This window comes from Triturus cristatus, chromosome 7 (genome assembly GCF_964204655.1).
Source record: "Triturus cristatus chromosome 7, aTriCri1.1, whole genome shotgun sequence".
In the NCBI taxonomy this organism is placed as follows: domain Eukaryota; kingdom Metazoa; phylum Chordata; class Amphibia; order Caudata; family Salamandridae; genus Triturus; species Triturus cristatus.
The window spans coordinates 58,252,155-58,276,644 of NC_140590.1; the positions used below are offsets into that span (position 1 = coordinate 58,252,155).

At 42.1% G+C, this 24,490-nt stretch overlaps 1 protein-coding gene across 1 annotated transcript in view; it reads right to left on the minus strand.

Annotated features, from left to right (window-relative positions):
- The window catches only part of LOC146808802 (ly6/PLAUR domain-containing protein 8-like), a 47,822-nt gene that overhangs the window by 13,713 nt on the left and 9,619 nt on the right, over window positions 1–24,490 (minus strand). Inside the window, exon 3 of the mRNA XM_085614240.1 lies at window positions 5,193–5,348. Coding sequence (XP_085470366.1) covers window positions 5,193–5,348 — 156 coding nt within the window. The remainder of the gene's footprint in view (window positions 1–5,192; window positions 5,349–24,490) is intronic.

Sequence of the window (24,490 nt, forward strand, 5' to 3'; positions counted from 1 at the left end):
ACAGTAACTCATAGCTTAACATACAACCCCACTCCTAAGAGTGCAGATAATTGTAACTAAGGGCCCGATGTAGGTGGCTAAATACCGGTCGGTAACCCCGAAAATCAGTCAATTTCAGGGTTACCGACCAGTATTTAGCCATTCCTAATGTAGGTGATGATTTGGTAAATACCGAATCTATATTTACCGAATCTGTATTTACCGAATCGGTAAATGCAATGTAGAAAGCACATAAAAGAGTGCTTATGTGCTTTAAGAATTCGTTAATTACCACCAACTTCAAGTTGGTGGTAATTAACGAATTCCTTTAAAAATTCACTTTTGATTTTTACCATGTGGCACATATCCATGCCCTCAGGGCATGTATGTGCGCCACATGTGCACACAGGCACATTTCAGGGGTGCAACAGGGTGTCCTTTGGACACCCTGGCACCCTTGAAGTACCTCCCGGTATTACAGATTCGGTAATACCGAATTGCTAATACAGAATGGCTTTACATTCATTCCTATGGGCCTCCAAGCCCATAGGAATGAATGGGTAGGTATTCCTTATTACCGAAACGGTATTACCGATTCGGTAATAAGGAATATTAAGGAATCAGTATTTTTTACCGATTCATTAGCTACATAAGAAATACCGATTTCTTAATACCGAATCGGTAAAATTCGGTATTAAGAATTCGGTATTTATGGATTATCTACATCTGGCCCAAAGTCTCTGGTGGTCAAACTAAATGTGCAAGTAATAGTCAAAATATTGATTTCAATTCCACACTATTTCATGATATTCGAAAACATCTATAGATCAGTCCTCTAGAAAGCAAGAGGTGTTGACACTTGGAATCCAACATCCATATTGGGGGTCCTGCTTGCAGCAACATTGTAGATCAATTGCCCAGCAAGGCCACCATGCACTACTCAGAGAGTTGTACCTGTAGGTCCAAGCTGGCCTGCGCCTCCCTGTGGGATGCAGGAGTTGTGACCCGCTGTGAATGGTGGGTCACGGGTGGTACTCTGCCGTCGACATCAGCCGCGCGGGCATCTTGAATCTAGTCAGCACCCGCACTCTGTAATGACCACCGTCCTTTCCTGCGGTGAAAGGCATTCAGACCCTGGCCCATACACTCGTGCCAGACATAAAGGCAATCGGCACCTCCAGCCTCACTGCCTGACCCTTCTCCAGGGGCCCTTGCCGTACCCCATCCCCGCGACGAAAAGCCGGCGGTCCCTGAATGATGCTCAATGCAGAGAAGATATGCGGCACAGTGCTTAAGATATGAACTCTGTGGCCAAAAGTGGGTGAATCATGTCATCTCCCTATCTTTTACACTGTACAACACTTCAAAAACACCTGTACAGTCCAGCACCATATCATGTTCTAAACCTTTCCCCACCACGATCTGTTGCCTGCAATCTGGTCTCAGCGGATCACCTTTAATATAGTATTCTATGCACAATGTCACACATGGAAGCTGCAGCTACTGCAACTAACACATCCCCTTTAAAGTGCTCTAATGCCCCTTGGGGCTGGGGCTCCCCTACTGCAAATGCCCAAGAATAGGTTGTAGAAAGTCATTCAATGTGAAAGCCCACTCACACCTTAACCTCTCAATGGAGAAATCACCTCTATAGGGAGTGCAACATTAAAGCCAACACACAACTCTTTTTGCTCATTCCATTCCTGGCCTCTTTAGTATAGTCAAGCATATTTATCACTGCAATCTAATGCATCCATCTTTACAGGACAAACATATATCACATGTAAGGATAATCTGATCTCTCAGTGTGTACTGGGCAACAGCTCCATTGTTCAGGGATTTCTCGGTGATTGGTGTGTTCAGGTGGGACAAAGGAAACGAATAAAAACTGCAGCTCTCTGAATTGAGTGATTTGATGAATAAAAATACATTGTAATTACTGCTCCATTCTGCAATTGCCAAGAATTAACTGAAGCAAGTTGCTTTCTCCACATAAAACCTACAGTTCGTGTATGCACTGAAGACAATGTTTTTGTATTTTTTTCCTTCTTTAAAAAAGTGATTATCTGCATTTTTAAGGTCCCTAACCACAGATACTCCCAAGTGGGCGACCATTCAATACCTGGACCCCTTTCTGCGGACGATGCCGTGCTTTCATCGTGCACCGCTAACGGATTGCAAATTTTGCTGGACAGGTCCAACACCTTCATGGCCGATTTGAAGGTCAGGGACAGTCATAAGAAATCTTATATTTTGCTTAGTGGCCCCAAAAACACCCCCTCTAGGAAGTTTTTTGTGGGAGGAATGCCAGTAATGAAAACATTATCTTTTAGCTATCTGGGGATTTTGGGGTAGATTTACAATAACTGGCGCATCCCTGCATATCAGCAGGGATGCGCCAGTTATTGTGCGTCACGGCTTCGCTACCATGGATGCACCGCATTTACAATGCGGCGCACCATGGGGCGAGAAAGGAAAGATGCGTGACACATCTGTGCCGTTAAGGCGGCGCATTGCTGGAGTTGCATCGCATGCGCGACCCAGCTCCAGCAAGGCTCCGGGGTGCCCTATCTTTGAAATGCTTGTAGATTTCACTCAGCCACTTTTACGAGGCGTTCCTGCGCCGAAACGCCCCGCCCTGCGCCGGAACGCCCACATGTGGCACAGGGCTTTACAATGTGACGCATCTCCCAGATGCGTCGCGTTGTAAATACCCTGCAGCGTGGCGCTGGTTTTGCGCCGCCGCTGCGTCACAAAAGTAACGCAACGGCGGCATAAAAGAGGCGCAAGGGGCTTGTAAATCTGCCCCTTTATTTTCAGCTAACCTCACCTGGGATGGACTGGTAAATTAGATGTCTCAACTTACTGAAGCAGCATGTGAGACTCTTGATAGATTTGCTAGAAAATAGAAACATTAACCCCTGAAGGAAATTGTGATGTCATATAAAAGCAAGTGTCTGTCAGTGGCCACGCATGGAGCGGGAGTATGGGGGCACGCCCCGCTGTCGTCTTTACAGACAGTAGAGAATACATTTCTGTCCAAACTTTTAGGACTCCCTAAGTCCATTGCAAACCTGATCACACATAATGGAATGGGACTACGTTTCCTGGAAGATTTGGTGCGGCTAGCTCCTATCATGCTAGGGGTCAAAATACGGTCCTCTCCGGATTTAAAATTCATGAGTGATATTGTAGAAGATTGCTTAAAACGAATCAATGCACAGGCCGTTCCATGGTTAATTATGTCAAGTTATCCTTGCAAGAATTGGGTCTGGCACATCTGTGGGCAAACACAAGAAACATTACCAGTCTTACCAAGGCGCAGATTAAGTTGAAGTTCTTAGAACACAAGTAAAAGCTAAGAATGTAGAAAGCCATTGACTTGATAACAGTCCAACAGTATATAGCTCTTCCACGTGCTCTGGCATGGAGCCCTATCTTTTGTGGATTAGAACCCCCAATATAGATTTTATCTATCACGTTTTGTATGAACATGATTCATCTTTTAGGGGTGTTCCCGACCCCAGGTTCGTGGTTTGCCTCCTTGCTGCCTTTATATTATCCTGCCCACTCTACGTAGCCTACAGATCCTGATTCTTACGATCAATCCTTAAAGAGAGGTCTTTCAACTCGCATCTTGAAGGCTTGACTTTCTTGCAGCACTTAGAGTCCCGATTGATCTGTTTCGCTGTTTAAAATGTTATAATACTGAGAAAAAGGTACCCATCATTAAGTTAAATTGGCATCGTGAGGTCTCATGATTGGTTTTAAAACTAAGCTTTAATTGTACTTTTTCTGTCCTTTTATTATATATTGCTGAGTCAGAGAAACACGTTTGTGTTATGAATTAATATTGGCGATATGAGATTCTATGATTTTAACTGATATTTAATAGTATGTCTTAAGTTTTTATACTCCCCTGTATATAAATTGTCTTTTCTCTGACCTTTTATGGTTGTATATCCGGCCGAATATGGTTCTATTACTTGATAATGATTGATTATCTTTTAAATATTTTCACTTATTGCTTACAATGAAAAGATTTTACTTTTCTTTTGCCATATTTCCCTTTCTAACTTTGGGCCTGATTACGATGGCGGTGGGATCGCCACCGTCCGGCCATCGGTGGCAGTCCCACTGCCATCTGTCCCTGCAAGTCGGCCAGCCCCATTATGATGGCTGACGGATGGTGGGCTGGCAGAGAGACCGTCCGCCAAGCATCCGACAGGATCAAGGAGCCCGTTGGAGGGCCTGCAATCCCAACAATAATGTCGGTGCCTGCTCTGGCACAGCTGTAGGGATTACAGTGCCCCTTTCCACACCTGCCCTTTCATTGCAGCTCACCTGCCATGACAAGGCAGGTGGAAAGTGACTTTGGGGGCCCCTAGAGGGCCCCCCTTGACCCTGGGCTTCCGCTATAATTTCTGGGGGGGGGCACCACAAACATTCCTACAGTATATGGCAGGCACCGCATGGTGCCTGCCCCACAGTGCAGGGTAGTTTCAAAAGTGTTTATTTGGTCTGTGGCGTGTGCTGCAACCCACAGAACCCGCTGCAACACAAAATATACAGATTGAGACTGTCTTGAAGGCAGACGCATCCTAATACGGGTAGCGGGACCGATAACAGCTAGTCTGGCAGTCCTTCTACCGCCACGGTGCGGGTCGTACGACAGTCCGACCGGCATCGTAATCAGGCCCTTTATTACTGTGTTTACATTTCATTAGACTCTTTTATGTAATGAGTCATTCTAATTGATACTCAGAAACGGCTAATGAACCATGTTGACAGTAATGACGCGTTAGGTTGTTCAGTTTGCTAACACTGATACTCAGACACATACAGGATGATGTGCATCTTCAGAGGGGCGAATGAAGATCTGAGTTCTTTTTACCACCAATTTTAAAAACACAGCAGACGCAACATTAGCAAAGTACAAAAACTGAACTCTACTCTTGAAAAATGACGTCTTTGTATTGAATGCTAAGACAGTGGCAAATCTGTCAATATCTTTTGATGGGCCACAGATCATTATTAATATTAAAGTCTGAATAGACTTGTATAAAGCCAAACCTAAAACCTAAAAGGGATGCCTGGATGTGGTAAATTGGAGCGCCTGTGGCAGGAGGGTACCTGGGCTGTGTCTAGCCTTTCCCTCACACAGAGACCCATGCAGACACGTCAGGTCCTCAGAGGCCAGCGGATGTACGTACTCTGTATGTCGTCTGCATTACAGTTGTCCGTGTCGCAGCAGGTTCTTTCAATCCGCACAAGGACCACAGAGTTCCGGAAGAGAACGCCTTTCTCGCACTCCACCTGGTTGGATGGATCCATGCAGCCCTTGAATGCAGACATGATCACACTGTCCACTGTAGGAAGAAGGGTAGGATCTTGTGAAGAGAGATTCCAGCACAGGTAAACAAACTCAAAATGAACATTTTGCTTTTAACTAAATTAGGGGGACATTGAGGTGCCCCGGAGGGTTCCGCTTCCTGCTCGTACCAAGCAAGGCGATAACTTAATTTTGAAATTAAAAACGTTAATTAATTTAGCTTCACATTTCAGAATGTATTATTGTTTTAAGTAAAGGGGTGTTAGTTTTAGCAATCCCCAATGACATTTTAATTTTTTTTTTGCCCATTGCCTTGAGCACTTTCATAATATATCCTTTTCCTTTCCACTTTTTAGGTCTCGGCTACAGACTTCTTTAGATGTTTAAGGACAAGACCTACTGTTTCTAACAGAGGCAGTCTGTAATGTGGCTGAGCAGTGAGGTCGGCCACACACTCATCCAGCCACTTGCACGCTCACTCACACTCATCCATTCACAAGCGCACGTGCAGACACCCGCCATTCACAAGCACATATACATGGTCACACCCATTCAGAGGAAGCACTCCAAAATAGACATGCATTCATACATGCATGCATGCACGCAGGCAAACTCTAAAAATACGCATTTGCAATGCAACAGGTCTCGCATTTGAGAGAGCTAGAGCTGGAGGCATTGTAAATGGCAATGGCTTTTATCATGGTATTTTGCTTTGGAGGGGAGTGGATGTATGTGGTTTGGAGTGGAATTATGTGGTTTGAATTGGAATTGTTAGATTGTGGAGTTGTGTGGGTGAGTTGTGTGGAGTGGAGTGTATTTGTGTAGGGTAATCACGTGATATGGTGAATAGATAGGGGTGAGAGCTGGACAGAATAGAATTAAAGGAAGATAAAGAATGATAAGTAGTTTTTGCACAAAGTGGTGAATGAACTCTAGGTAGAGGAGCAGAATAAGTGTGTGAAGAAGGGAGAAAGAAGGGGACAGCAGGCCACATACACATAAAGAGGTAGCACCTATGTACGCAGAAGAGACCCTAAGAAGAGGATGAGAGCATGGGTTTGAGGGATGGAAAAGTTGAAAAAGCACAGAAAAGAAACTGTGCTTTAAGACTTGAAGTGAACAGATATGGCATTGTCAGAAAGAGTGCATGAGGGTGTGAAAGAGTACGAGCGGGAAAGAGACAAGTAGGAACTGCACCCAGAGGGCGGGGGAGGTGACAGGTGGACTTTTGCACAGGGGACGGTGGTAATGGAAGGTAGCGAGTGTAAGCAGGCAGTATAGAGAGGAGACAGAGTGTGAGGGAGGGATGAGAGGGGGTAGTAGAAATGCAAGATGAGCAGCGGTAGTTGCAGTGTGAGGGAGAGATTAGGGGGCCAGTGGGTGTGTGAAGGAGAGATGACAGTGTTGGTGGAAGTGCAAGTTAGAGATGTGTAGTTCTGGAATTGTTTGTTGGGCAAATGTGTGGTGTGGGTTTTTGTGGTGTATAGTGGAAATATGTGGTACGGTGTGCTTTGGAATTATGTGGTTAGAAATGTATTTCCTGTAGTGGATTTATGTAGAGTGTGTTTTCTGTTATGGAGTTAACTATGTGGAAATGTGTTCTGTAGTGGCATGTTGTGAAGTAGAATTGTGTTGTGCTTTTAAATTTTGTGGCATGATGTGGGAATTTGTGATGTGTATTGGAGAGCTATGTGGTGTTTTGTGGAATTTTGTGCGGGCAGTATAGAGAGGAGACAGAGTATGAGGGAGGGATGAGAGGGGGTAGTGGAATTGCGAGATGATAGGGGGTAGTTGCAGTGTGAGGGAGAGATTAGAGGGGCAGTGAGTGTGTGAAGGAGAGATGACAGTATTGGTGGAAGTGTGAGTTAGAGATATTTATTTATGGAATTGTTTGTTGTGGAATTGTGTGGTGTAGGATTTTGTGGTGTGGAGTTGCGTAGTGGAAATATGTGGTACGTGTGCTTCGAATTATGTGGTTAGTAATTAAATGGTATTAACTGTAGTAAAATTATGTAGAGTGTGATTTTGTGTTATGGAGTGAAATATGTGGAAATGTATTCTGTAGTGGCATGTTGTGGACTAGAATTGTGTTGTGCTTTTAAATTTGGTGGCATAATGTGAGAATTTGTGATGTGTACTGGAGGTATGTGATGTGTTGTGGAACTGTGTTGTGTAGCTGAAATATGTCTTTTGGTGTGGAATTAGGTGATGTGTATTTAACATTTGTGAAGTTTGTGTGGCGTTGATTGAAATTATGCTTATTGGAATTATATGTCATGGTGTGGAGTGTATTTATGTGGGCTACTGGTATGTGGAATAGAATCCATTTAAGTGGGGTGTTTTTATGTTGTATTGAGTTTCATGTAAATATGTGGAGTTTAATGATGTTGGACTGAGTGTTATGTGGAGTTTAATCATGTTGTGGGGTGCTGAGGTGGTGGTGCTGAGGTGGTGCTGAGTTGGTGCTGAGGTGGTGTCAGTGATGCTGTGGTGGTGCTGTTATAAAACAAACATAGGGAGGAGTTGTATTGGAAATGTATTCTTATTGCTTGATTTGGTTAGGTGCGTGTTTTTAATGTAGCTGTATGGGAAGAGGGGCAAATGTGAACATGACAGCCTGCAATGCATAATGTGGTTTTTAACCATATAAATAAACATACATTTTGCAAAATTGCTAAATGGCAGTATTCAGAAGAGAGCTGGGCCTCTTGGAGTTAGGCAAGCCATGGGTAGATGGGCTCTTTAAACAGTCAGGTTACAGGCAATCCAGACCACATACAGAAGAATCTGAATTTTCACCAGCTAAATGGGATTCCATTATTAGCATTAGTGGGATAAAGGCCTGTGCCAGCCCTGCCGGATTTCAAAATTAAGTCAAGTGTGCAGCAGTTAAAATATGGTAGACAGCACGGGTTTTGGTGTAGCTGCTGGAGACAGTTTTTGTTTATTACATACCTTCGTTTTTGCTGTACATAACCCACTTTACTGTACATCTGCTTTTCACCATTTGTTTATTCTAGTTCGCACTTATTTCCTGAAACAGAGGTCGACCCATAGAAGGAAGGCTACAATCAAATCAATGATAAAGTGCTGATAATAAATTAATAAAGTTTAAACCTAAAATAAATCCCTGTAAAATAGGATAAAAAGAGATGTATGCTATCTGTTATCAATTAAATGATTTATTTTAAGCCATAAAATCAAATTCGACAAATAAACTTACAACAGACATAAGGACGGAATCACTGCAGCATTGAATTTTTTTACAAAGTACTTGTTAGCTAATTGTTTTTTGGGTATAATACATCGCGGACCCTTTAAATAAAGAACTACTTACTCAAATTTAGTGTATAAACTTTAAAAAAACACAGACCATTACCTCAATCTGGCAAGACAAAATACAAAATATTTAACCTTGAGAAAAGTGTCACCTGGAAAGCATGACTTTGCATGCGTATAAGGTTCCTAGCATGGACTTTTTTATGGGTGGTTTGCAGTATGATGGCAGTATGATGGCAACCAAAGACCAAAACAGACCACTCCAACCCCTTACGGCAAAGACTTTCTAATTGTATTTGTGTGTGCCTGATCTTTGTCTGCACTGGAGCGAAGGTCTCCGCACACTGTGACTTTCACAGAGGCACGCATGATGGGACTTGCACAGAGTCATCTATCAATCCCAACCAGAAACACATGGACTCTTCCATCGCAGTTTACAAGCTGTTGGGTGTATTATGTAGCTGTGCCTGGCGGATTGTGGACATGTCAGTAGAGGTGCTTGGGCCCACACAGCAGCGCTGTAGTATAAGCCTCCGGGGGGCGAAGACAGGTGAGACATGTTTTGTCTTTGATTGTTGGGCTTGGCTGAGACTTCGTGTCTGTAGTACTACCCAACCACCGTTTACGAGTTTAAAAGAATAGAACTTAGTGTGAGACGAGTGTTGCACGCGCGTACCTCAGTCCAGCTCTTTGTCGCGTGCAGTCTCTTTTGCCTGTGCCCTGCATCACCTATAGAATCTTCACTGTGACGCACACTTCCCCTCTGCTACGGCGCTGACTTCAGACGTTCTGGGGCACACTGTTGCCGTGAGCCATCTGGCATGGCGTGACACAGCGTGCCGCCATTTTGTGGTTGGCTGTTTCATCCATTCACTCTGAATTGTTGTGTGTAGATTTAGATTCTGTATATAGGTTTCCCGATTTATGCCCTTATATAGGTACAATTCATATTGCCCTTATTTAGGCATAGAAAATCCAGCTCTTATTTAGGCATTGTCCATGCTAACCAAATACAGGCATGGTCTTCTACATCTGTCAATCCACGTCACAACGAGTTCTTGGAAAACCAGACTCTTAAGCCTTTAGGAATTTCCCTTGCTTGGATATTGATCTTTCCAAGAACTCATTTATTATGCATGATCATCTATTCCTTAGGGGCTCATTCATGACGTTCCGATGCCCGACTTTTACGTCAATACAGGCATTCCTAAACACCTTCAAGGTATAAATATACCTGCACTTGCCCTGGCAAACCACGGTTCTGGTACGGTCCAGTTCGACTGCCTACTTGCGGTTCGTCACGGCGAGTTCGGAAGGAGATCGTGTTCCCGCCTGATGCACTGACCAGATGCTGTCATCCTCCTCGCAGAGAATCCAGCTCCAGTCTTTCTGACTCCCATTGCAGGCTGTTAGATATCGAGTCCCGGAAAGAGATTCCAACCTCACACATTCTAAGGTATGGAGCAGACTAGAACTTAGAGAAACTTTTGGCAAATCTTGACAAAACTAAAACTATAGCTAGTTATACTTTAGAAAACAACACCTACTTCTTACCTCGTACTACACTTAGGTTAGGTACACTGGGATAGAACTATTTAGAAGCATCAGATGAGTATTCACATTTTAGCCTGTGTTATTTATTTATTTATTTTATGAATATATGTCATAGCTACAAACCATGCTATTGCAGTATTATGTTATCTTACTGCTAACCCTGTACGTATTGTACTTCGCATCCTGTCTTACGATTGTAGCAGTTCATATCTCTTGCATGAGAAATAAGACTGTTCAATAAACCCCTTTTATTGAAACGCCCATCTCTCTATTTCTGTGCAACTCTGTAGAAACGAAGCAGGCACGATTGACTGAGTGAAACTGTTATCTATTGTTTCCACGGTTCTGAGATTGTTCCGACTCTAAGGGAAGCAAAGTTGTCATGTTTATGAGGTTGTCAGAAACTAATCCCTTCTTGTATATTCGAGAAGTTTCTAGTGACCTCAGTTAGTTGGCACACACAAGTAATTAAGTTTAATGTACTTGATAGAGACATACTGACCTCAGTCCAATGTCAAAACTATAGTGTATATTATTCCAATGTACAGAGCCTATCAGGGATATAGGAACTACACTACAGTTTCGATTTGCCAACCGCGTTTTTTTTTCAATAAAGTTATTTTCTCTATTGTGTTTTTTGTCTCATAACCCTCGTCATGGCTGTGACGCCTGGAAGCTTCAGGACATCGCGAGTGTGCCTGTCAAAATTCGAGTTTGTGAAGCAGCTGCCTGAACGTTTTTCTGCATAATGACAATCTTTGGTGTGCCACTTTTTCTCAGCATATATTTACACTGTTCAGAACTGTACAGTTTTAAGGAACCGAAGTTTATAATTGCTAGGCCTACAGATTATTTGGTTTCCACATTACAGGTTATAGTTGGGGTGCACAAGTCAAGAGTGTTCACAGTTTGTTGACTCCCACGCTACTCGGGTGAGAGATCGCATAGCAGCATGGTTAAATTTGACAGAGGAACCATAGAATTTGTACAGTTATATAGAATATGAACAGTTTACAGATTCTGTACAGTTTATTTGTTACAGTGATGCCACAGTCTACCCTATTTTTGAAGAAAGTAATTACATGTTTGAAGTTTATGGGTGTACTGTTCCCATATCTACGTTTGGAGTTTTTGTGCCCTTACATGAGGGTTGGTTCTGGGGTTTTGGTTGCCCTTATTCATAAGAGGGTCCGTGCAGTGCCCTGGTGTGAAGCCGACGCATTTTGTAAGTTGACTCTGTGTCATTGATGTTGTTCAGCATTTTGCCCATTGTGATTTTCAACGGTTGTTTTGTGCAGCTGGAGACCTGTTTGCCAGCCTGTGGTGTGTCGAATGATGACGCAACAGAATCTTACCGTGGTATCGGCGATTCTGCAAAACGCGCCCTCATCTGTGAGCACTCTTCTCTTCATGTCACAGCAACGTCACGGAGCGTAAAATCTACGCATTGTTGATGCGCTCGTACGCGCATCATAGTGAAGAATCTGAAGTTCTTCAGATCTCCGCAAAGGTATCGGCAACGTCACGGAGTGTCGAGGTTACGCATGCGTGATCTGTTACAACACAGGATCACCGCTGAGCGAATGGCACGGAGGTGAGAAGTCCTCTGTACTTTGTGTTCTGAGAGAGAATTAAAGTTCTTTTGTTCTTCAAGTCCACTGGGTGACATCGAGGTGAGGAGTTGGTTTTAAAGCCTGCGACATCGAGGTGGCAAGTTTGTTTTAAAGTCTGCATTTAAGGAGTGTCAGCATCTCACCTAGTAACGTTGATCTGTACTTCATCCTTTGTTTCTTCAACGTTGCTTATCACATTTGGATATCTTCTGTCATCAGTGAAAGTTATCATTACACAGACAACTATCTCCTCAAAGTGTGTTATGCATGGGAAGCATTTTTCGGAAATACTATTATATCACAATGATTTAGAACGCTGCTCAGTTTCATTGTGAAGTATATCCCAACGCTTTGTACTGACTTATATATATATATATATTTTTTTTAGAAGGAGGTTCAGTTCAACAGTGTTATTTAATATTTGTTTTTCATTACAAGACTTATTTTTCTGGACTTAATCACTATATAGTTCATACTAATATTGTATTGTTTCACTATATAGTAGTGTATTTAACTATTTTTTTTTCTCCACAGGAATAGGTCAACTACTTAACATTGTTTGGTTATTTGCAAACTAAAACTGTGTCAACATCCAGAGTGTACAACCCTGCCTCCTTTTTTACAGCTTCCAGGTGATCCGCCAAGCAGGTGGAAGATATGGTGCAGGGCTATTGAGAAGTATGTAGGAGCCATGGGGGGTACTAGATTTAGTGCAGAAAGGAAAAAAATCATTTTGGAGCACAATTTAGGGTTTGAGGGACAAGCTGTCCTAGAACACTTACCTCCTCTCGAAGTCGCTGTAGCTGGGAGGAGTTGAATGTATTTGATCCGGCAGTGAAAATGTTGGAAAAGCAATTTGACGTAGAAAGTAGTCTAGTAGTAGCCAGACAGAAGTTTTTTACTTGAGTACAAGATATGTCCTATGTGGCAGCATTGCGCATTCTGGCTTCTGAATGTGAATTTGAACTTTTTCTTCACAATTCATTTGGGATCAGATTGTGGTTCATTATAAAGACAAGAAGGTTCAAGAAAAATCGCTAACCTTGAAAAATCCTTCCCTAGAGGAAACTATTACCATTTTTAAAAGTATAGAACTGTCCTAAAAAGCATCAAAGGAACTTAAACCTGAGAAAAGTATGGTAAATATTGTGAAAGATCGTAAAGATCAAGGGGATAAACTTGAAGCAGAAAAAGAAAAATCACACATTGAACAGAAGGGAGGTAGGTTTACTCCTGTTAGGTCAGAGAAAAGACCAGGGTTTGGTAGGAATATTTGTACAAAATGTGGATTTCCTTCTCATTTTACTAATTCACGGATCTGTACTGCCAAAAATGCTTCTTGTTGGAAGTGTGGCAGACAAGGACACTTTGCTAAAGTGTGCTCTTCTAAAAGTAAGATCAATGTGGTTTACTTCGAAGAGAATAATGATGATCCTGTAAGTGAGATTGTTAGTTCTTTAACTGATTTTGTTGTGGTTGTCAAGGGTGATTCAGAGAATTGTGTGGATCCAGTAGTTCAAGTTTTGGTTGATGATAAACCCTTACAATTGTTGGTGGATTCTGGTGCGCGTATGACTATGCTTACTGAAGAATTGTTTGAGAGTGTCTGGGGAGAAAAAGCTCTCAATCCTCCAGACAGAAGTCCTGTCTCCTTTGGGGGGAGGAAAATTGAGTTGAAGGTTTTTTTTAAACTAGTCTTGGTTTCAAGGATAGACACATCTTTGGAAAGGTTTATGTGGCGAAGAAAGGACTTAACATACTTGGATGGTACCATCAAGGTTTGTTTGGAATGACCTTAAGACCGTGGTACCAAAGAACAAGTCTCAGTTGTAGATGACATTCCTTGTGGTGAAGACCTGAGTGCATGGCACAATAAACTTCCTAGTGTGTTTGCTGAGAACTTGGGATGTGTCAAGGGTTTCAGACATTTTATCAAGGTTAAGGAGCAAGCCATACCTGTCAAACACAAGCTACATAATGTACCCTTTAGCATTAGGGACGATTTATCAAGTGAGCTAAAAAGGTTTGCGAATCAGGTGTCATTGAACCCATTGAGTCCTCTCTTTGGTTGTCTCCCTTGGTGGTCGCTCGTAAGAAGAATGGCACACTTAGGGTATGCATTGACTTGCGCAGTCTTAATAAAGAAATTTGGGTAGACTCCCATCCTCTTCCTCGCATTGATGATATTTTATCAAAATTTGAGGGTGCTAAGTTGTTTTCTAAAATCAATCTTGCCTCTGCCTAACAACAGGTGGAAGTGGATCCCGAGTGTAAGCATCTTACTGCTTTTGTTTCCCCTGTGGGGACTTTTCAGTTCAGATGGATGCCTTTTGGGCTTGCCTCGGCAGCCTCGGTATTTCAGCAGGTAATGGAGAAAGTTTTGGAGGATGTTTCTGACACTGTTGTTTTCCAAGATGACATATTAGTGGCAGGAAAATGCAGGGAATCTCATGACAAGAATCTTGCTATGGTTCTAGAGGAATTAGGAGAAAAAGGTGTTGTTGCAAATAAAAACAAATGTGTTTTTGGGGTAGAAACAATTGAATATCTGGGTCATCAAATTTCTGTTGGCGGTAATGTACCCAGAAAAGATCTCATTGAGGCGATTGTGAATGCTCCGTCTCCTATTTGAAAAGAACAGGTGTCCTAATTTTTGGGTGTGTGTGTGAGTTCTACACAAAGTTTATTTCTAACTTTGCAGCAAAAACTGCACATATGCGAAACTTATTTAAAAGAAAGGTCACTTTTATATGGGATAAACATTGTCAAGATGAGTTTTTAAACATTAAGAAAGAACTAGGATCTTGCAAACTACTTACACCTTTTGATTCCCATTACCAGTGTATTGTGTCTGTGCATGCCAGTTTGGATGGGTTGGGAGGAATGAGATCTCAGTTCAAGCAAGGAAGAGAACACACCATTGGGTTTGTCTCACGTGCATAACGTTCAAGTGAAAAAAAATATTCTGTAATTGAGTGAGAGTTGCTGCCATGCTGCTGGGCTGTAGAAAGATTCAAACGTTTTACATGGGAAAAGACTTTCAAATTATTAACTGATCATAAACCACTTATCCCTATTCTCAATGGCAGCATTGTAAGAGATCATACTCTTGCTAGGCTAAGTTTTAAATTGCTGCAATATGATTTTGAAGTTGCACATATCCCTGGTGGGAAGAACACTAGGGCAGTCTTTCTTTCTAGATCAGCGTTACCTTTGGGAAAACGTGATTTGTGTAATGATGATGATGATGATGAAGAATGTCTTGTTGCTGGAGTGGATGTGTGCAGTCAGGGATGTTTTACTGAACGTGAGTTGGTTTTGTGCCATGGAATCCGATGCTGTGCTCAAAAAAGTTTAAAGTTTCATAGTGTCACGCTGGCCCAAAGAGAAGCACTTAGATAGTGAGCGCCATCCTTTTGCCAAAATTGCTGATGAACTTTCTTTAGAGAGTGGTGAGATGGTCATGCGGGGGGATAAATGTATCCCTCTAGAGTCTTTAAGGTCTCGCATCGTTGACTTTGGCCATGCGGGTCATCTAGGACAGTCTAGCACCAAAAGGAGGATTTGTTCTGTTTACTGGTTGCCTTCTGTGGATCGCATAGTCAATGATGTTGTGGAGGAATGTGTGACATGTTGTACTAGTGACAAAGTCATCAAAGTTGCTGTTCCTCCTTTACAAGAGGTTGATGTACCCAATGCTCCCTGGTTGAAGTTAGGCATAGATTTTGTTGGTCCCTTCAACGTTTTACCCGGGAAGTTCAAATTTGCTTTGGTCATTGCTGATTATTTCAGCACGTTGTGGGAGTTTCAATTCATGCATGAGCCTAATTCGCAGAAAGTTATTACATTTTTGCAGTGTCTTTTTGCCAGAGAGGGTTTCCCAAAGGAGATTGTATCTGATAATGGGGTACAGTTTACCTCAAAAGAGATGTATGTGTTTTTGAGTCAATCTGGGATTTCACATCGCCGTGTTGCTCTATATCACCCACAGGCAAATGGTTTATTGAGCGCACTAACCGGATATTAGTGGAATGTATTCGGTTGGCTGTTTCTTCAAAATTTGATATCAAGGAAGCAGTGAAAAGCATGTTGTGGGCTCATCGCACCACTCCCAGTCCCATCACAGGTTCCAGCCCCTTTGTTTTGCTTCGCGGAAGGGAAGCCTCTTTCTATATGTGCCCTGCATGGATGAAAAAGTGGGGACGCGATCTTTGACTGCAAATCTTCAAACTGCAATTAAGAATCAAGTCCGTCCTGTTGTTAATGATGAGGGTGGATTTAAGTCCAGCATTCATGTCGGAGATTGGGTAAGAATTAAATCTCCTATCAATGTGGCGAAAGGTCTCTCAAAATATGGTCCTCCTGTAAAGGTGGATGCTACGTCACGTTTTGCTGTGAGGGTCAATGGGAAGAGTTGGTGGAATTTGTCTAGAATCTACAAAGTTCCCTGGAGAGTGGTATTGCAGCTGGGATTGGAGTCTGGCAGTGTTACAGATCAGATTCGACAAGGTCCGCTGCAAGTCTCACAGTCTCCCAAGCTGTCTTTGGAGTATGTTACTCCTCGCAAGAGTGTAAGGAGAATGTCGATTCTCAGAGGTTTACTGTATAGAGAATCGTGATTTTATTAAAGACAAGGAGACTAGCATTATGCATAACCTTTTATTTACTACTTCTGATGCAGCACTTAAAAGCTTCATGTAGAACAGTATGAAGTCACACAACTCTTGAATATTAAATATAACAAAGTCCCTTAACATTCCAAACTCATCCTCTTTTGTTTCTCTTCTCTTCTTCCTTAAAATATTCCTCAAATTTCTTATCCTCAAAAATCATCAATCCATTAATGTTGATCTGCAATAGAAAACACAATTAAAAGTGATCATACTTAAAACATATTCCCAAAAACGAAATAATCATTTCAATTTTGTTTTTTTGTTTTTTTACACCATCCATCTGGGAGGGTGGAAGGGATAATGCTAGTCTCCTTGTCTTTAATAAAATCACGATTCTCTATACATTAAACCTCTGAGAATCGACATTTTATGGCAAGACAGGAGACTAGCATTATGCATGTTTAAAGTTCTTTAAAGCATGTTCTGAAACATGTTCAACTGGTCTAAAGTAAACATCTCTAAACACCCTGTCATTAGACCAATCTGCTGCTTTCAAAATCTCACTCAAAGAACCACCTGCACTAAATGATTTCGAAGCCATAGCAACACACAATGAATGAGCCTTGAATTTCTCCAAATTAACTCCTGCTTCCCTCATAGTGTTCTTTACCCATCTTGCAATAATAGCCACTGAAACCGCACCATGAGGTTTCCCATAAGAAATCAGCAGCTGATCCACACCTGCGCACCTAAATTCAGCCATTCTAGATTCATACTCCCTAATGCAACTTTCCACACACAATTTAGGCTGATTAATAAACCTTAGATAAAAACAAATTTCAGACATAGTTTTCGTTCTCCTTTTAACCACAAACAACACCCCTTCAGGTTCAAAATATCTACCCGAAATATCCAAAGCCCTCACATTAGACAATCTTCTAAAAGATATCATACAAAGCAAAGTTGCCATTTTCCAGGACAACTGCTTCAAAGTCAAAAATCTATTCATTGGCAAACTCTCCAATAAACTCCAAATAACATTGACATCCCAAAGAAAAGAATACCTTGATCCTGGTGGATTTCTCAAACGAATACCCTTCATAACTCTACAAACCAATTGACTTTTCCCTACAGAAATTCCATCAACCAAAGAATGTCCTGAAGCAATCGCTGACCTATAACAATTTATTGTTCTATAGCTTAAACCTTCCTTCATTAAACCTGTAAAAAAATTCACAATCATGACTTCATCAACCTCAATGGGATCCAACTTCCTTTCCACGCACCAAGGTAAACAAATTTTCCATGCGCTTTAATATCTTTTTCTAGTCCCCGGAGCCCATGACTCATACATCAACTCTGTAGCTTCTCTTGATGAATCCTTGAATCTTCCAGATTTCCTGAAATGCTCCAAACTAGAAGGCTGAGCACCCTGACTCCACCAAAGGATGCTCCTGTCCGTCCACATCTCATAAAAGACCTACCTCTGCTCTTAAAACTCGGTCCCCCATCACCATTTCCATCACTGACGGATACCAAGCTTGAGTTGTCCAAAACGGAGTTATCAAACCCATTCTGCATTCCTGAACTCTCACCTGTCTCAACACTCTTTGAATCATTGAAAAGGGTGGGAAAGCATAACCTCTCATCCCCCTCCAATTCAGACTGAACGCATCCACAGCTATTGCCCCTGGATCTGGTCTCCAACTCACATATTTTTCCAATTGATTTGTTAATCGAGAAGCAAATAGATCTACCTCCAAAGGACCTAACTTCTCTCGAATCTTCTGAAAAATCGGATTCAGCTTCCAGTCGCTGTAATCCCTCAAATACCGAGAATTCCAATCTGCAACTAAATTCTCTTTCCCTGGAAGATATTGAGCTGACACACTTATCTTGGGGAGAATGTATGCATTGTCAGCATTCCGTCCATTATTTGTTTGTTGTAACGCTTTTCGCCCTAAGTGGGATGGGTATTTCCAGACGTGGGACCCGTGCTCACTACGCCACTGGAGTCAAGCTATCCTGGCTGATGACGGCTGATAGCCAGAAACCGGTCCTAGGATGCTTGATTCCGGTCCAGGGAAGACATGGCTTGGCAGTTCAGGCTGGACTGTTCCCATGAGGCACAGGGTCAAGACTGATTTGCATATGGCCATGTCTGAACTGGGGTGGTGTAGTGGGCAAAACAACGATGGATTTAACCCAGATCTCTTGACTGGGGGAGAATGTATGCATTGTCAGCATTCCGTCCATTATTTGTTTGTTGTAACGCTTTTCGCCCTAAGTGGGATGGGTATTTCCAGACGTGGGACCCGTGCTCACTACGCCACTGGAGTCAAGCTATCCTGGCTGATGACGGCTGATAGCCAGAAACCGGTCCTAGGATGCTTGATTCCGGTCCAGGGAAGACATGGCTTGGCAGTTCGGGCTGGACTGTTCCCATGAGGCACAGGGTCAAGACTGATTTGCATATGGCCATGTCTGAACTGGGGTGGTGTAGTGGGCAAAAGAACGATGGATTTAACCCAGATCTCTTGACTGGGGGAGAATGTATGCATTGTCAGCATTCCGTCCATTATTTGTTTGTTGTAACGCTTTTCGCCCTAAGTGGGATGGGTATTTCCAGACGTGGGACCCGTACTCACTACGCCACTGGAGTCAAGCTATCCTGGCTGATGACGGCTGATAGCCAGAAACCGGTCCTAGGATGCTTGATTCCGGTCCAGGGAAGACATGGCTTGGCAGTTCGGGCTGGACTGTTCCCATGAGGCACAGGGTCAAGACTGATTTGCATATGGCCATGTCTGAACTGGGGTGGTGTAGTGGGCAAAAGAACGATAGATTTAACCCAGATCTCTTGACTGGGGGAGAATGTATGCATTGTCAGCATTCCGTCCATTATTTGTTTGTTGTAACGCTTTTCGCCCTAAGTGGGATGGGTATTTCCAGACGTGGGACCCGTGCTCACTACGCCACTGGAGTCAAGCTATCCTGGCTGATGACGGCTGATAGCCAGAAACCGGTCCTAGGATGCTTGATTCCGGTCCAGGGAAGACATGGCTTGGCAGTTCGGGCTGGACTGTTCCCATGAGGCACAGGGTCAAGACTGATTTGCATATGGCCATGTCTGAACTGGGGTGGTGTAGTGGGCAAAAGAACAATGGATTTAACCCAGATCTCTTGACTGGGGGAGAATGTATGCATTGTCAGCATTCCGTCCATTATTTGTTTGTTGTAACGCTTTTCGCCCTAAGTGGGATGGGTATTTCCAGACGTGGGACCCGTGCTCACTACGCCACTGGAGTCAAGCTATCCTGGCTGATGACGGCTGATAGCCAGAAACCGGTCCTAGGATGCTTGATTCCGGTCCAGGGAAGACATGGCTTGGCAGTTCGGGCTGGACTGTTCCCATGAGGCACAGGGTCAAGACTGATTTGCATATGGCCATGTCTGAACTGGGGTGGTGTAGTGGACAAAAGAACGATGGATTTAACCCAGATCTCTTAACTGGGGGAGAATGTATGCATTGTCAGCATTCCGTCCATTATTTGTTTGTTGTAACGCTTTTCGCCCTAAGTGGGATGGGTATTTCCAGACGTGGGACCCGTGCTCACTACGCCACTGGAGCCAAGCTATCCTGGCTGATGACGGCTGATAGCCAGAAACCGGTCCTAGGATGCTTGATTCCGGTCCAGGGAAGACATGGCTTGGCAGTTCGGGCTGGACTGTTCCCATGAGGCACAGGGTCAGGACTGATTTGCATATGGCCATGTCTGAACTGGGGTGGTGTAGTGGGCAAAAGAACGATGGATTTAACCCAGATATCTTGACTGGGGGAGAATGTATGCATTGTCAGCATTCCGTCCATTATTTGTTTGTTGTAACACTTATCTTGTGCGCCATGCAAAAATTCCCAAAATCCTTTGCTAACTCTGTCATTCCCTTCGATCTACTTTCCCCTAACTTGTTATGCAGAAACATTGTCCATCTTCAACATAATTGTAGTCTTTTGTAATTTCTATTTGAAACTGCGAACTGCCAAGACACCCGCTTTCATTTCCAAACAATTTATATGCATCTTTCTCTCCTGCATATCCCATCTTCCACCTGTCTCCTGTGCACCTAATCTCGCACCCCATCCTAAATTGCTTGCATCCATCTCTAAAACAAAGTCTGGGCATGACCCAAAAATTGCCCGTCCATTCCAAGCCTTCAGGTTTTCTAACCACCAAATCAACTCCTTTTGCCTCTACACCCAGCCTCACTTTGTCACCATACCAGAGACCCTTGTTCAAACCTTCCTTTTTTACTCTTTTCAAGGCCCTGTAATGCAAAGGCCCTGGATCCTCCAATACTTTCTGCACAATTAAACCGTGTTCTCGTAACATTTCCACATTTTGATTCATTATCAGAATGTCATCCAAATAAATCAACAAACGTATTCCCCTTTCTCTCAATTACCCTACAACTGGCCTCATCACCTTCGAAAAGCACCAAGGTGCCAATGAAAGTCCAAAGGGAAGACAAACAAACTGAAACAGTTTTCCCTTCCATCTGAATTGGAGAAATCGCTGACTCATCTGAGCAATTGGATTTGAAAAATACGCATCTTTCAAATCTATTTTCATTAACCAATCTTTGTCCATGAGAATATCCCTTAACAGACGGATTGCCTCCATCTTGAAATGTCTGTAAACTACATATTGATTCAGATTCCTCAAGTTTATCACAGGCCTCCATCCTTTTCCCTTTTTTTTACACTACAAAAAGTGTACTTACAAACCCTTTCTGGTATTCTTGAACCTCTATAATAGCTTTCTTTTCTAACATTTCCTTCACTTCCTTTTCCACAATAACCTCTACCTCTTCCTTGAACATAATAACTCCCGGTTCCTTCCCTTGAACTGGTTCTGTTACAAAATCTATTAAAAATCATCCTACTGTTCCAATTACCCATGTATCCTCTGTTTTCTCCTTCTGTTTCTCTATGAAATTTTTCAACCATCCTCCTGTGTTTTTCTGGATAAAACTTATTAAACCTCTTGTACTCACCTTGACTTGACTGGCTTCCTGACTGTACATTTCCTCTTCCTTGTGTATATCTGTTTCTTCCACCTCTTCCCCTTTCTGGAAACAGTGTTCCTGGGTAAGATGTTCCTCTATAACTTCCTCTTCCTTGCGATATTCCTGTTCCTTGGTAAATTGGGCCTCTTCCATATCGTCGGCTGAAAGTCTGACCCCGCATTCCGGCCCTTCCATATAAACCATTATTACTCCCAAAAACTCTCTTCATAGATCCATGCGCTTTATCTAAAGCAGTAAAGGTCTGGACATGTTTGCCCAATGACCTCACTAATCCATCCCCGAAGAGCAATCCTTTTGGTGCCTCACTTGATTCCTTCTTTGCAAAATCACCTAGTTTAGGACTTATACGAAATATAACCACTTTCCTTCTTTCTGCTATTAGGGTTGCATTTGCATTGCCAATGAAACAAATTGCCCTCTGGCTCCATCCTCTTAAAAGATTTATATCTATCTCTGTATCATTGAGATACGATTCGTCCACCATATAAAATATCCTTGATACTGGTCCTAAAATATCCAGTAACTTGTCCTCACATTGTTTAAGAGACCTCTCAAGACCTTTTCTTGGGTCACGCCCTAGTTTGAATAAATAAGTTATCAAATCTCGATCTAAATTTGGTGTCATGGTCTCTTTTACATCTATAATTGGTCTTGAACATTCTGTTCTCATTAAATTGCGTTCACTCCTTTCCAGAGGACGTCTTATCCAGAATTTTATGTAATCAGCAACGTGACTCAAGGGCCACCATTCCGAACTCCTCTGATGTTTTATCTGTGTAGGATTAAATAATTTTTGACCCAACAGATCTGTAGGCTCTTTCAAAGCATTCACACTAGTGCTACTCAAATCTAAAAACTCATCTGGATCTTCACCATAATCCAGATCCAATACATATTCGTCAAACTCATTATTTTCATTACACTGGATCCAAACAGGCTTATCGCCCCTTTCATTTGCAGGGAAATCCTGCCTCTTTTTTGTGCCGATTAGGACACCCATCATTGACCTTCAACTTGTTGAAGGTCCTTCTTTTTTCCTTCTTTCATCTTTTTTATTCTCAACATGTTTCCTTTTTCGAAACATTTTCCTCCTGGACCTTTATTAACATTTTCTTCATCTTCTGAGATACTCCAAAACTCCTCCTCATCTTTATCCAATTCTTCAACCTTTCTTTGCTCTTCTCTCACCAACCTTTTTAAGGTTTCTTCCATTTTGCTACCTATCTTTCTATTATTTTTTTAATAAATTCTTCTTGCTTTTCCGTAGAACTTGATCCTTCATTTTCACTCATATTATGTTATCTAAGTGAATATATATTTTCCAGAAATCTCTACAATTGAATTACATCTTTCGTTATTATGCTCCTTTTTTTTTATAACATTAACTTTCCTTATCTGTTATATCTCTAAATATTCTTTAAAATCCTTCTTTCTCCTCTTTTTCCTGTTAATCTTTCCTATTACGTGTTATTAACCTCCCTCGCCGATGAACTGTTCACACAACCGTAAACCTCCTCTCAAATCTGCCCCGGCTCGAGATGCGTTGCCTTGATACCATCTATTCGTCAACTCGTCTCCCGCCATTACAGAAACTAGCTCTAATTCCTTTCAAAACATACACGCAAACATGCACGTTAATGCATTCCGCTCTACTTCTTTTAAAAAATAATCCTTTTGTTTCTTCGCATCTTAAATTCGATGCGCTTACGCTGCATGCCAGAATAACTCGAATGCAATCCGAGTCAGCACGCGTCATACAAACTCGAGCTCTACTCTATCCTCGCGCACCGGCACGACTCTTTTCAAAGGTAAACAAAACATTTTTAACTGCTTTCCTATTTCATTATGAAATAAATAAATATATAGTTCAATCCTCTAAAGCAACCACCCATCTATACTTCCTAACCTTAAAATTTAATAAAATAAATAATTACCCATAAATTGGGTTTAACAAAATAATAAACTTGGCTAATTTATTTTCCCAATCAAAGAACAGCAATCAATTATGCTTAAACATTAATATTATTACATAACATCTTCAAATACATTCCTTAAATACATATCTACACATTTAATTAATTTCTTAATTTAAAATAAAAATTCTCCTAAACCAACACATATAAATATATTTATCTGCTCAGAAGCAGCAAACAAAAGAGGATGAATTCGGAATGTTATGGGACTTTGTTATATTTAATGTTCTAGAGTTGTGTGACTTCATACTGTTCTACATGAAGCTTTTAAGTGCTGCATCAGAAGTAGCAAATAAAAGGTTATGCATAATGCTAGTCTCCTAACTTGTCATAAAATTCTCCCCCCCCCAAACGTCTACATCTTTAATTCTTATGACTTTTTGCTTTTCCTCTTCTTTCCATTTTGCTTCCCCTGTTCAGTTTATTTTCTTGTTTTCTTGCTCCTCATTTTCTTCCTCTTTTGTTATGTGGAAAGAAAGGGGATGTTGTAGTAGTCTCTACTGTACAGATTAATTATCTATTCAGAATTTACTCTGTCACTGTCATGGCAATAGAATGTTAATGTTTGAACTCCAAGGGGCACTTGTCAGTTGTCCCTGGAAGCTGTGGAGATGGACAGTCATAAATAAGTTGTTCTCACACTTACCTGCCTCTGTGTGATTACTACACAGCACAATTACCAGATGGAAGAAATCTCTGTGCACAGTAAAGGAGCACACCAATAAATCCGAGTGCCTTACAGAAAGATGTGAGGAGGCAGCCAGAGAAGGACAGAGCTACTGAACAACAACCAATTGTAAATCTGCCCGAGGCGCTGGTTTTAACCCTACTGCGGGCTTGAGGTGGCGTGACACAGGAGCCTTATGAGTGAGTTGTCTCTTGGCACATAACAATTAAAAGTGAAGGCAGTGGAGGCTGACCAAAAACTGCCACCATCAGAGTTTTTATTTTTAAGGTAAGCACCCAGCAGAATGAAGGCGGCAACTGAAGGGAGGGAGTCTGGGGTGGGGAATGCAGGGAGACTGATACTCACGTAGTGTGTATTTCCTGGTGGAGCCC